The sequence below is a fragment of the Phlebotomus papatasi genome, chromosome 3, assembly GCF_024763615.1.
Source record: "Phlebotomus papatasi isolate M1 chromosome 3, Ppap_2.1, whole genome shotgun sequence".
Classification (NCBI taxonomy): domain Eukaryota; kingdom Metazoa; phylum Arthropoda; class Insecta; order Diptera; family Psychodidae; genus Phlebotomus; species Phlebotomus papatasi.
Window position 1 is genome coordinate 72,047,508 of NC_077224.1, and position 13,782 is coordinate 72,061,289.

General features: G+C 35.6%; 1 protein-coding gene across 1 annotated transcript; it reads left to right on the top strand.

The window, feature by feature from the left end:
• Nucleotides 1–986: 986 nt before the first annotated feature.
• On the top strand, nt 987–6,545 carry LOC129807707 (luciferin sulfotransferase-like). Its single transcript, XM_055857156.1, has 3 exons — nt 987–1,388; nt 5,515–5,777; nt 5,854–6,545. Exons 1-3 carry the CDS (start codon nt 1,057–1,059, stop codon nt 6,252–6,254), a joined length of 996 nt encoding a protein of 331 aa, XP_055713131.1. The 5' UTR covers nt 987–1,056; the 3' UTR covers nt 6,255–6,545.
• The last annotated feature ends 7,237 nt before the right edge of the window (nt 6,546–13,782 follow it).

A 13,782-nucleotide genomic window follows, 5' to 3' on the forward strand; every position in this document is an offset into this window, starting at 1 on the left:
TAGAAAACGATGGAAAATGTGAAGAATTGTTGAGAAAATATTGTCTACAGTGGTAATGGAATACAAAGTTGTGAAGTGCACTAAACGTTTTCATTCAAAGTGTGTATGTCAATTTCGTACCTATGCGCTAGAGAAGGACGCCAAATGCATTGTTTTTGGCGTGTCATTTTTTGTACGGAAAAATACCGTCATTTGAAGTCGCTTTTGTTACTGCATGGTAGAGTAAATTTTAGAACCGTAAAATAACGATAATATTACTAATTCAATCTTGAGTAATGCTGTGACCAAAATTCGACGCGAATACGACTAATTTTTAAGATTCCAATTAGGAGTAATTTTTTTGACCATTTATTAACCAGTCATTTTTGAGTCAGAGTAATTTTTTGCGGATTGGGTAGATTCGGAGATTTCTTGGTATGGACAATAGGGTCCATGATAACATAATAATACCAATTAAAACAGTAAAATTATGCTACTTGGGTACTTTTGGGTATAGAATATAAGTTAAAATTTCGAATATTCTACGAAATTTGCACGCGTTTTGCTACCTCTTTTTCCTAGGTTATCAAAAAGGTCAAAATTTTGAACTTTTGACTAAAATCTCAACCTGATTCATAATGGCAGAAATATAGGCAAAACAAAGACATTCTTCTGGCGTATGATTTTCCCTAAGCAGTAACTGATCATTATCATTATAATTTGGTAAGATTGTAGTCATTTTCGTAAACTCAGGAACCTTATTCAAGACATATTTAGTTCATTATCTAGCTAATAAGAGTATCATCAATATCTGAATTATAAAACTCTATCCAAAATACTATGTTTTCTCAAAATGTGTGCCCCTCGGTGTGAAATTTTTGTAGCTTATCTCACAATTCAGCATATGAATGGGTTTTGATAACAGATAGCCCACTTTAGAAACGGCCTGTCACAATGAATGTTTTATTGCTCCATTCAGTTACTGTACAAAGTCATGACCAAATGCCTCAAAATTGCCTCCCGCTGAGTTTAGCAAATCAGTTTAAGTTTGAGACTCTGTGTAGAAGGTCGCTAAAGATGCCTTTTGAGTGTGAAATTGTTCCAGACAGTGATCTTGTGAGGAAATCTCACTACTTTGGAGTGTCGGAATATGTTTGGGTTAAATCTGAACGGCCTGTGGAGGAATGTGCTAAGAATTGGCGAATGGAACCCTGCTACATGCCTGTGATGTTTCGCGATCGAGCTGATGAGATAGAGCATTTTACAGTATTTCCAGATGATACTTGGGTCGTGACATACCCAAAATGTGGCACAACATGGTGTCAAGAAATGGTGTGGCTCATCAACAATGGATTGGACATGAAAGCGGCGAGCCAAGAGCCTCTAAATTCACGATTTCCATGCATAGAGTGAGTAGAGTATGAGTATAGAGTTAATGCCGAGGGGTTAGTTATTTGCATATTACATACAAGACTACACATCAAATTGATGATAGAAATTCAAATTTTTAGGAATAATAGGTATATTAGATTTTTTAATAAGGCAGAATAATTATGATTCTATATCCCAGTCTTAAAGATCAATTTTAATTATTAAAGTGCAATAAAAAGTGAACTAATTATTAAAGTGAATTAAATATGCTTCTTTTCATATTCAAAAGTCTTTTAATTTGGGTTGAAGATATCCTATAAATTAATAAATTAAATATCTAAGACTCAAAATTACTGTAAAGAGTTCATTCACTTCCAATTAGAGTAATTTAATATTTAGATATCCTTATCTCAACTATACAAAATTGTCTGCGTGTATTTCAGATGAAGGTTGGGAATACGTTCGAGGCTCATTATAACACTCATTCAAGCTATTTCCAAGCCTCATTGAGTGCACGGACGAATGAGGCTTGTTTTAACCCTTGATAAGTGTTAAAATGTCGTTTTTCTGGACTTTTCTTAATTATTTTTTTAATACAATTTATATAATTATGAGGTTAATAATGGATATTTTCCCTAAGTCTCATTAAATGAACAGATTATTAAGAGTTCTTTCAACCCTTGTTTAGAAGCCTTTTCGTTGAGATTTAGTTGGTTCTAATATTTAATTAAAAACGCTTTTTATACTGAAGTTACTAGTACTGCTACTTTTTTACTTTATTTTTTAATATTGTTATAATAAAGTAATAAAATTTCTGGTATAACGTTACAACCATTATATTAACTAAGATTATAAGAAACACAATTAATAAATGTGGCTTTCTGGTCGTTGCCTTCTATTCCTTAAACAAAATTGCCATTAAATTTTGATACTGAAAATTTTAATCGATCTAAGTGTTCATTTAACACGCGATTTACCCTCATTAGAGAGTTGATATTACACCTATTAGAAAAATATTAAGCTTGTACTAACACATACATATTTAGCCTTTTCAGAACACTCATTCGAAGGAAATGAGTTTTGATTCAACACTGGCAGTAGGGTTTAGATTTAACAAAAAGTCTCACTCCTTGAAGTGTTGCTTTAACACTTATTTATTTGAGGACTTCCTCTCATTTTAGCTAGATAGATGGATAGAAAGTCAACGAATTTACATATGTAGGAACAGTTTGTTAATTGTGTCCATCATCATCTTAGCGATGGTATCATATTTGGAAGTCACACGAGTGGGAGTGCGAGATTTCACACTACACTCAGAGAAAAGCACGCGTGATTGAAATCAACCAACAGGCGTGATTCCGTGATATTTTAAAAAGTGATAAATATGAACATATTTGTAATAAATATTAACACGTCCGTGATACAAATAAAAGAAATCACGTCAGTGATAAATAGAAACACAGCATGATGCTATTTATCAAAAAATGAAATATATTGACTCCAAGATTCGAACACGGGCGTGTTAAATAGAAAAACGCCGTGTTCCTTTTTAATAAATATACAAATTACCCCAAAATATTAATCACGGACGTGCTAAATGGTGTCACGCCGTGTCCTATTAACAAATCCTCAAATTTCCGCGAAATGTTAATTACCGACGTGTTAAATAGAAACACGCCCTGTTAATATTTAACAAATCCTTATATTGCCTCAAAATGTTAATCACGGACGTGTTAAATAGGAACACGCCGTGTTCCTATTTAATAAAACCGCAAATTGACCCAAATTATTAATCACGGACGTGTTAAATAGGAACATTCCGAGTTCATATTTAACAAATCCTTATATTGCCCCAAAATGTTAATCACGGACGTATTAAATGGTATCACGCCGTGTTCCTATTTAACAAATTCTTAAATTGCCTCAAAATGTTAATCATGGACATCTTCAATGACATCACGCCGTGTTAATATTTAACAAATCCTTATATTGAACCAAAATGTTAATCACCGACGTGTTAAATAGAATCACGCCGTGCTCCTATTTAACTAAATCTTAAATTGCCTCAAAATGTTAATCACGGACGTGTTAAATGATATCATGCCGTGTTAATATTTAACAAATCCTCAAATTGCCGTAAAATGTTAATCACGGACGTGTTAAATGGTATCACGCCGTGTTACTATTTAACAAAACCTTAAATCGCCCCAAAATGTTAATCACGGACGTGTTAAATGGTATCACGCCGTGTTATTATTTAACAAATCTTTATATTGCCCCAAAATGTTTATCACGGACGTGTTAAATGGTATCACGCCGTGTTACAATTTATCAAAACCTTAAATCGCCCCAAAATGTTAATCACGGACGTGTTAAATAGTATCACACCGTGTTACTATTTAACAAATACTTATATTGCCCCAAAATGTTAATCACGGACGTGTTAAATGGTATCACGCCGTGTTACTATTTAACAAAACCTTAAATCGCCTAAAAATGTTAATCACGGACGTGTTAAATAGTATCACACCGTGTTACTATTTAACAAATACTTATATTGCCCCAAAATGTTAATCGCGGACGTGTTAAATGGTATCATGCCGTGTTACTATTTAACAAATCCTTATATTGCCCCAAAATGTTAATCACGGACGTATTAAATGGTATCACGCCGTGTTACTATTTAATAAAACCTTAAATCGCCTCAAAATGTTAATCACTGACGTGTTAAATAGGAACACACCGTGTTCCAATTTAACGAAACCTTAAATCGCATCAAAATGTTAATCACTGACGTGTTAAATTGGAACACACCGTGTTACTATTTAGCAAATACTTATATTTCCCCAAAATGTTAATCACGGACGTGTTTAATGGTATCACGACGTGTTACTATTTAACAAAACCTTATATTGCCCCAAGATGTTAATCACGGACGTGTTAAATGGTATCACGCTGTGTTACTATTTAACAAAACCCTAAATTGCAGCGAGATGTTAAATACGGACGTGTTACTATTTATGAAATCTCTATTTCACCTCAAAATTTTAATCACGCATGTGCTAAATGGTATCATGCCGTGTTACTATTTATCAAATCGCAATTTTTCCACAAAATGTAAATCGCGGACGTGCAAAATAGTTTCACACCATGTCACCATTTATTAAATTTCTAATTTGCCTAATAATGAAAATAATACATGTACCAAATGGTAGTACTAATTGATACTGTGTAGCACATCTGTGATTCACATTTTGGGGCAATATAGCGATTTGATAAATAATAACACGGCATGATACCATTTAGCACTTCTGTGATTAAAATTTTGGGGTAAAATAGATATTTGATTAATAGTAACACAGCACGATACCATTTAGCACGTCCATGATTAACATTTTGAGGCATAATAGCGATTTGATAAATAGTAACACGGCGTGATACCATTTAACACATCCGTGATTAACATTTTGGGGCAATTTGAGGATTTATTAAATAGGAACACGGCGTGTTTCTAATTAACACGTCCGTGATTAACATTTTGGGGCAAATGGGTGGTCGTGATAAATTCTAACAAAATATCACATCGATAATCACGGCCGTGCTTGATTTTTCTTTCCTAAATATCACGTTTGTTATCACGCGTGTTGCAATATAGCACGTTTGTGATAAAAACTGGCTTTTCTGAAACGTGATTATATTTAACATTTTTGTTAAAAAACAACCACGGCTGTTGATTGGCTGTTTTAACACGACCGGCGTGTTAGCATTTATCAATTTTTGATTAATAGAATCACATTTTTCTCTGAGTGTATGAAAAAAGAGGGTTCGATTAACTCTTTTTCCTCATAACTTTAAAACTTTTTAGTTGCAAAAATAATATCAACATTTTTTATTGTTAATTTTACACCTTTTTAAATGTAAAATTAACGTGAAAAGGGTAACTTTAACCCCTAATACACCTAAAAAGCATAATATTTACACAGATTTCTGATCAATACTGCAGGATAAACTTTACATTTCCGGAATGTTATTTTAACTTTTTCGCATTTCTCTCAGTGCAGCAACTGACAAGCCCCTCAATTAAGGCATTTGAGATACTTCCTCAGTTAAAGAAAAATCCTCAGTGAGAAAATTCCTCAATTAAGAAAAATAAATAAATTCCAGAATGAGTACTCTATTTCCGCCTTCATTCAACATTGGTCAGGAGAGCATTGAGAGGAGCAAAAAGCTGCCACGTCCACGTCACATCAAAAGTCACCTTCCAGCTCACCTACTTCCTCGTTCAATTTGGCAAGTGAAGCCGAAGATAATCTACGTGGCGCGAAATCCAAAGGACGTTGCTGTCTCATTCTACCATCATCAAAGGCACCTCCATGGCTACACACGAAGCTTTGAAGACTTTGCAGATGCTTTCCTCGCTGATCATGGTAAAAAAGACAACATAGGGACAAGCCTCCGAGCTTAAAAAGATGTATTAAAAATTTACCATCAATCTCTCAACAGTCATTTGGTCGCCCTTTCACAGTCATATTGTTGACTTTTGGACAATGAGGCACGAAGACAACATCTTATTCATCACTTTTGAGGAGATGAAGGAAAATCTACGAGGGGTTATCACTAGAACAGCCACTTTTCTCGGGAAAACACTCACCGAGGCTGATGTTGAGCTGCTGTGTCAGCATCTCTCCTTCGATGCCATGAAGAAGAATGAGTCTGTGAATAAGAGAGTGGACGTAGATGAGATGAAATCTCTCACAGGTGAGGCCAAAACCGAAGACTTTTCCTTCATCCGCAAGGGACAAATTGGGAGTTTTCGGGAGCTTTTGAGCCCAGATCTCGAAATGAAATTCAATAAGTGGACGGAGAAAGAGCTCCAAAATACCGACTTCAAATTTCAAGCGTAACAGGAGACAAGGTTGGGGTTGGAAAATTGTGTGGACACAATAAATTATCCTACCAGACCCTCAATACCTAACACACCCCAAATTATTTATTGTCATCAATTAATTCCAAATTCCGGAATCAATTATGACCAAATGAAAATTCTATTTGTGGACATGGAGACATTGGCGTGTTGCGTGACAATTTTTCCTCTAAATGTAGGTTTTATGGCAATTTTTCTTTGTCTTGAAAATGTGGTGTGGACATTTTATTTTTTACAACAAGGACCAATAAAATTTGGCTATATTAGAAAATGCTGAGGGGGTTCTCGTTATTTTTTTTTTACTATGAAAGGCATGCTTTAAGATGATTGTTAAAGTTTTAGTTACCAATTTATTTTATAAAACACTCTTTTAATATCCTTTTAACAAACTTTTGGCATGCAAAAATGTTATTTGTTCAATATAACGTTAAATATTTCAAATTTAAATAAAAATAATAATGCGAGGATATGTAAATTTATTTTCTCGAAAAACTATGACAAATTTTTAAAATTATTTATAAATTCAAAATTTTGGTGAACAACAGGAGAGGGTGGCAAAGCGTCGCAGCTATTAAGAAGATATTTCTCAAAAGTACTTTCGCATCACTTACCGTTTACCGGTTCTTAACCAATTTCAACCGATTTATAAATCACTCACAGCATTGCCCAAAATATACCTTACAAATATAATTAAATTTTGGATAAAAATTGCTTATCGGTTATTAACCGGTTCATTACCGTTTTAAAACTGATTGGAATCGCTTCAGCCCTATCAGGAATTTCAATACCTTTCCGACAAGCTTTAACAAAAACTAATAAAATTTAAGACTTAAAAAAACTAATAAGATTGCAAGGTGAGTGAAGAAAATGGATAAAAGTGACAAATTCAGTTATATTTTTTTCGGAAGTATGCGGCACTATTCTCAATGACAGTTCTCATATGACTGTTCTCACTAGTTTGCAGAATTACGCTTAAGGGAAACTTAAACCATAATGAAAAAGTGAAAATCGCTTTTTCAGTAATTTGTTATTACCTTAAGATGTGTATGAAATAGTTTTATACCAAATACGCTTAGAATTTGCAGACTAATTTAGATTAAAACCGCTAGCTTTGTGATTATTTTATGAGAGAGCGCTATTGCAAATGTGAGACTCACTTAAACATAGTTCAAAATAATATTCTATTAATTATGTTTCAATTCTGTTTTATTTATCATAGAATTTATAGAAGGGGGACGGTCCCGGGATTATTCATATAATGGAATTACGAAAATACACTTATGTAAGTTGTCTACCATTAGGAGCTAAATTGTGAAATTGTTTTTTTTTTCTAAATACACTTTAATCCCCTTTGGGTAATGTAATCGGAGGCAGCTAAAATCTTGGAAGTCAAAAGCACGAAAGCCAAAATCCTAAACGCCAAAATCCCGAAAGGGCCAAAATCTCGAAAGCCAAAATCCCGAAAGTCGAAATCCCGAATGTTGAAAATCCCAAAAGGCATGAAATTACGTGGAGGATAATGTGTAGAATAATTTCTCAAGACACAAAAATGTCCCTTTGCCTTCAATCGTCAAATCGGGTCCAATCGTGAGAATAGCTAAAATACTTTTAAGAATTCCGGATTTTGGCTTTCGGGATTTGGCATTCGGGATTTTGGCTTTCGGGATTTTGGTTTTCGGGATTTTAACCGGGACCCATTGTAATGTATGATAGAGATCAAAAAGGGTCCAATGCCGCATTGGAGATGTCCCACAACAAGACAGCAAAATCAAAGTCCATTGGAACTGTAGGGTTACGGTCCTGCCCAAGGATCACAAAATGTATATAAACTATAGCTTGAATAAATTAGTAAGTTCATTCTAGTTTCACCAAATATCTTGTTTGTTTCTACCTGGATGCCACAGGTATGTACATTTCCTATATGAATGAATCGATTTCGTGCGGATTTTCTCGGTCTTGAAAATGCCTGATATCGGAGCCCCCTATTAATTCAGTACAGAATGCGACTAAATCCTAAATGATGAAGTTTTAGTTGAGAACCTTTATAGTCTTAGCTTCTATCGCTTAAGGTGATATACGACCTCGACGCGTACATTCATATCTCACAAATATGATACTCGGGTCATCCCGCGGCGTCCCTTCTGTCCATTCCGTCCGTTTCGTCCGTTCAGTTTCGTCCGTCCCATTCATAGCACTAATGCTTCTGGATATTAAACGGAATAACTCAGCTATCTTTGTGCTCATTGTTAGCGTTACAGACAGCTAAGCCTTAACCCTGTCTGTTTAAAAAACACTGTAACCCTTCCGACCTTTTGACCCGAACTATAAGGATTACAAGATAAAATTTTAAAGTGTCTATTGCTTCCGCTCTTCTTCTTCTTTTACTTAAATTAAGCAAATGCCTGTTTTTTAGTTGAACTACGGATTGTTCGTTGTCAGTTGAGTGTTTGAGAGTAGTATGGTACTGATCATCAGCCTGAGTTGTGAGTCTGAAGTAAGACTCGTACAGCCTTTTAACTGGTCTACCCCTTGGTCTCCTAGTTGATGCCTGAATTTTTTTTGGATCTTTTTCTCAAGCCTAGCCCATTCCGTTTACATGGCTTAAAGTAATTAATATTCAAAATAGTGATTTGACTAAATTCCCTTCACTTTCCCTCCAACTAACCCGTTTCTCGGCCTAAGTCGTAGGTTTCTCCAGTTACATTAATTTCCAATTTCTAAGTTTAGGTTTAACAAAGTTGTTTTTACTTTTTGGTTATAATCTGTTTAGCGATTATTGACTTAGACTAGATTTACAAATTTAGTATCAGTATTAGCTGTCCAAACAAATTCAAGTTTCGACTTTTCTCATTTTTCCCATAGAGCCAAAAAGCGCGTAAAACCGAATCATTAACTCGTAAAAGGGTGAGAAAGCTATAAAAACTGACTTTCATCGATTTGAGCTATACAGAGCATTACCCATGGGTACTTTTTCTGAAAGGGCGTAAAGAAAGGCGTCTTGATTAATGAGCATTGAGCCGGGAAAAACGTAATTTTCCCGGTCATTTTCCCCGCGTGATGCTTCAAAGTGAAAAACAAATATACTTCTGTCCACCGCGTAATTGCTGATAACCAGCTAAAGAAGGTTGTTTATTGTTAGTCATTGGTGGTGTAATTTGAGACACATGTTAGTCCTCCGCGGGGGTGAGACCAATTGCGAGGCAAATTAAATTATAAGTCATTTGTTTAAATTGCAGCAAGAACTACTTGGAAGTGGGAGATGGCAAGGGGATTGGAAATCTGCGTGTGGTGGCATTGATAAGACCCAAGATGGTCTCATGGGGAGAAGGATGATGGTAATATTTTCTCTTCAACATTGCTGGGGAAATCGATGCTGTGAGGAATTGTGGGTGGAAAAGGAAAAATCTCAATTGAGACTTTTCTTCTTTTCCTTTTTGTGCCATCCTATCATTCCCATGATAGCACAGGCACCCACAGACAGATGCTTCCAGTGGATTCACAATCGTTTAAACTGCGTTTTGCCGATTTTTATTCTTCCACCAAAACCCTTTCTCTTCCCCAACTCTTTTGGGAGTTTGGGTGGGCACAATGTTAAATTGCTCCAATTCACCATCATAGGGGGAAGAGGATTGGGAAAAGGGGGCTTTTGAATCTCTGTGACAATGTGAGCTACAAGGCCTCACCCAAGAAGTCGTACAAATATGTGAATGATGCCATTCCTTTGGCTCATATCGTCGGTTTTTCTGCCAAATGGAAAGAGTTTGATTGCTATAGTTGGAATGACATGATTTGAAAGAGGCGTTTTTCCTTAACATTTTTCTTTTCGCCATCCTACCCTGCTATTACATCCTTTGCGCTCTTTGCAAGCCGGCTTTTTTTCCTTCCTTCCATGTCTTCCTCAGGGGAAAGGAAGAACGAGTCTTTTGATGAGTAAAGAAAGAGAAATTCTGCTCTTGAATTCAATGACAATTTAACAGTGAAAATAGGACAATTCTGGGAGGCTAAAACTTTTCCCAAGAAATGAACAACTATTTATTCCCAAAGTCATACAATAAAGTCCGGGATAGCCTCATAACTCTAAGAGATCCTCTTAGTTATCACTTACTGTCTGAATCGATAAATATCTTAAAGGAGAATCGAAAACTTAGGGATTAATCACTGTGAGAGGATCATTGTTTTTTTATTTAATAAAAGTTTCGCTTGAGAAGTTTTCTGCTGAAAATTTAATAGAAGTTGATGCCGGTTTATAATCTACACCACAATACTAAAGCTAAAAATTACCGTCCATTTGTCGACACTTAATAAGGTATTGGAAATAGGAAGATGAAAACTTCCTCCGGTTACGTCAGGGTTGTCTTATGCCCTAGATACACTTACGACTTAAGCCGAGAGACGACTTTGTGGAAAATTATGGAAATGTAGTTTAATCATTATTTTGAATAAAATCACCTTAAGCCGTCTCTCGGCTAATCCTCAGGTCTGTCAAGGCCCTTATCCTCTCAGGACACAACCGCAGGAAGTTTTCTCACTTCAGTACTTTATACAATTAATTAAGTATAGCTACCAATTTTTCTTCTAAATCCAAATTAAATCAATTAATAAAATTCCCCAATCTTCCGAACCCATAATTATTATTATTACTATTCATTAATTTTCCTTAAATGTGTTTCTGTTGAGACTTTTGCCATCTTACCATGACCGGTCTTCCTAGGGAAACAGCAGATAATCTGGTTCAAAAACTTGATTCTTACAGAAATCAGTTCCAGAAATGTGGAAAAATATGAAGTATTTGAAGCCAGAATATGTTCGAAGTCAGAAAGCCTTTCCCTATTTAATATTTTACGCAGGTTCGTCTATGGATAAACTAGAACTAGAGTCTTTCTTATTGCAAAAGTATTTAATAATTTGTAAAATAAAATATTTTAAGGATAGATGCAAAATTTTGGTGGCGGAAAAGTAACTTGACGAAACTATTGAAATGGAGTACTATTGTAAGTATTAAATTTAATTATGCTCTTCCTGCAAATGATAAATTCATTACAATGATGTATTCTGGAGCACAAAACCACAGAACATTGTAGAATAAATACCGAGATTGTGCGCGAAAGTGTGCAAAAAAAAACGGGCTACGAAATCCCACTTCAGTGCTTTTTAATTAATTTATTAAACCTCACGTTACAATTGCATTTCAATGAACTCCCGCACTAAGGCCCTAAGCCTGTATCCCTCTTTAATTAACAAAGACAATTTGCACATCTCACATTATTTACATTTTAACGACATAGTGCTGGAGAATTAGTATGGATGAGGATTGCGATACGAAAAAGGTGATAACCACCAGAATTCTTCCGTGCATGCGAATTTCTGTGCATCTTCGTGATGGAAGATTCGCTCTCTCTCTCTAGAGATAATTGAGTTATGATTAAAATTTTGATACACTCACGGAATTCATGGAAAGCTTTCTTGAGATTGGCCTTTGAGAATACTCTCACGCAGCTTTTTGCATTCACTTCACGAATAAATATGAAAGTTATCTTTGAAAACTTCTTTTGCCACTTTTTCACGAAAAGACCATGATAGAAATTTTGATGAGATCACAAAGTACTTTGAAATTATGTGTATCATGTATTTTCGTAGGAGCTTCATATAACATTTCGTGGTTCAAAAGTACATTTCAGAGCCAAATATTGCAGCACAGGCAGCACACATATGCAATCAGTACAGTAAGATATACGTTGGATTTAATGTATTTTTGAACTGAGATTTTTTTTACTACACCACTCTGAGTGGTCCAAGATGACAACTACATCGCGCCCAAACTTTGTAGGAAATTGTCTTGAGACTGAGACTCTTTATACTACGAGGATAATTAACTCCAATACATCGATTTACCGTGCTTTCGGTTGTTTCTTCAGAGAACAGACTCTTCTGAATAAAAGAACGGAAGTTATCGAGGTAAGATTTTCCGCTAAGGTTAACTACTGAGAATACGACACAAAATAGTAACGTCAGTGGATCTATCGTTATCATCATATATAGTACATTCCATTTAATATTGATAAGTTTTAATATAAAAAAAATCCTGTTTGAAGTATGTCCCGAATTAGACTATGCTACTCTACTGAAAATATGGAATTTCAGATAATATAAATTAAACACTACGCTAAAGAAGCCTTAAGAATAGGTCTAAATTATTTTAGATAATTAATAAAAAAATAAATCATGAAACAGAAGCCAAGTAGAGAGAGTAGGAATTCGAGAAACGGACGAGAGGACGACTTCTGTAATCAGGGGCCCGTGCGGAAAAGCAGGAAAATCATCCCCGTCAAAGCAGACCGCAAAGTCCCGGAGAAGATCCCATGTGTAAACATTCACTGGAGCATGCTGGGGATGCACCTCCCTCCAGTCTCCTCAATAACCCAAAATAGACTGCTCTTTCAAGCCTCACCAAGAAGCCTACTCAACATGTTCTCTTCTCCCTTGTTAGCGCCACCTATCTAGTCATTGTATTAAATAAGTTAAAGTAACGGACATTCTGCATAACGTTTACACATGTAAGGCAAAACTATTGAGGTACTTCAGTGCACACTACATGCATGATAAGTTAGTCTGCCCAAGCAGTACGTAAGGCACCCCAGAAGTCCGTCCGCAACCCACAAGACACAGAGATCAAACCTCCCCGAAAACGGCACCGAATTGCGTGATCATATCGCGTCGGGATTGAGCCCCGGAGTTCTGAGCAATACTCGGTCCAAATGAGACATTTCAAACAAATTCAAGAAGGTCTGATAGAACATGGAAGGATCCTTTAGACTCAAAAGCAGGGCATTGTAAGGTGGATTCAACGAATGGGAAAAATCTCCTAAAAAGTTCTTTTCGCTGAAACGGTATGGATACAGGTGTTACACCCCGCAGTGTTCTACACTTATTAACATTATAAAAACCACCATGTCGCTTAAAAAACAACCTCAAGCTTTTATATTTAAAGCTGTAAATGATGACTTTGATTCTCACTAGTATCGAGTCGATACTATCGAATCTCTAGTATCGTTAAATCCAAATGATGAGATGAAATGAGTGTCGGCTCTTCACGCATTGTCGGCTCGTTATTGTGACACTTTGGGACAGTAAAAAATAACCTCACTCTCGCTTGTTTTGATTTTGCAATCGGAGTATTTCAGTGATTTTATTAATTTTAAGTTAAAATAGTCAACCCATAAATTATATTTTTATGGAAATTGGGCTATTAAGGAAGCTCCGGAAGCTCATCTTTCATTTGGAGCTAGGATGAGGAAATTGCGGTATAAAAACAACTCTGGAGCTTCCGGAAGAAATGCAAGTAAAAAAAATCATCTATACACAATAATTTCTGCCTTACGCAGATCTTTTCACTTTATCTTTTACATACAGTAGACTCTCACTCAATCGGCTCTTTCTCAATCGGGCGTCAAATTTTGTTGACAGTTTTCACGCTTAATTATGAAGCTAATTCACTCAAATTCGCTGTA

Coding starts and splice junctions, on each gene's coding strand:
- LOC129807707 (XM_055857156.1), top strand. CDS start 1,057: ATGCCTTTTGAGTGTGAAATTGTTCCAGACAGTGATCTTGTGAGGAAA. Junction 1,389..5,514: donor TCACGATTTCCATGCATAGA/GTGAGTAGAGTA, acceptor AATAAATTCCAG/AATGAGTACTCTATTTCCGC. Junction 5,778..5,853: donor TGCTTTCCTCGCTGATCATG/GTAAAAAAGACA, acceptor ATCTCTCAACAG/TCATTTGGTCGCCCTTTCAC.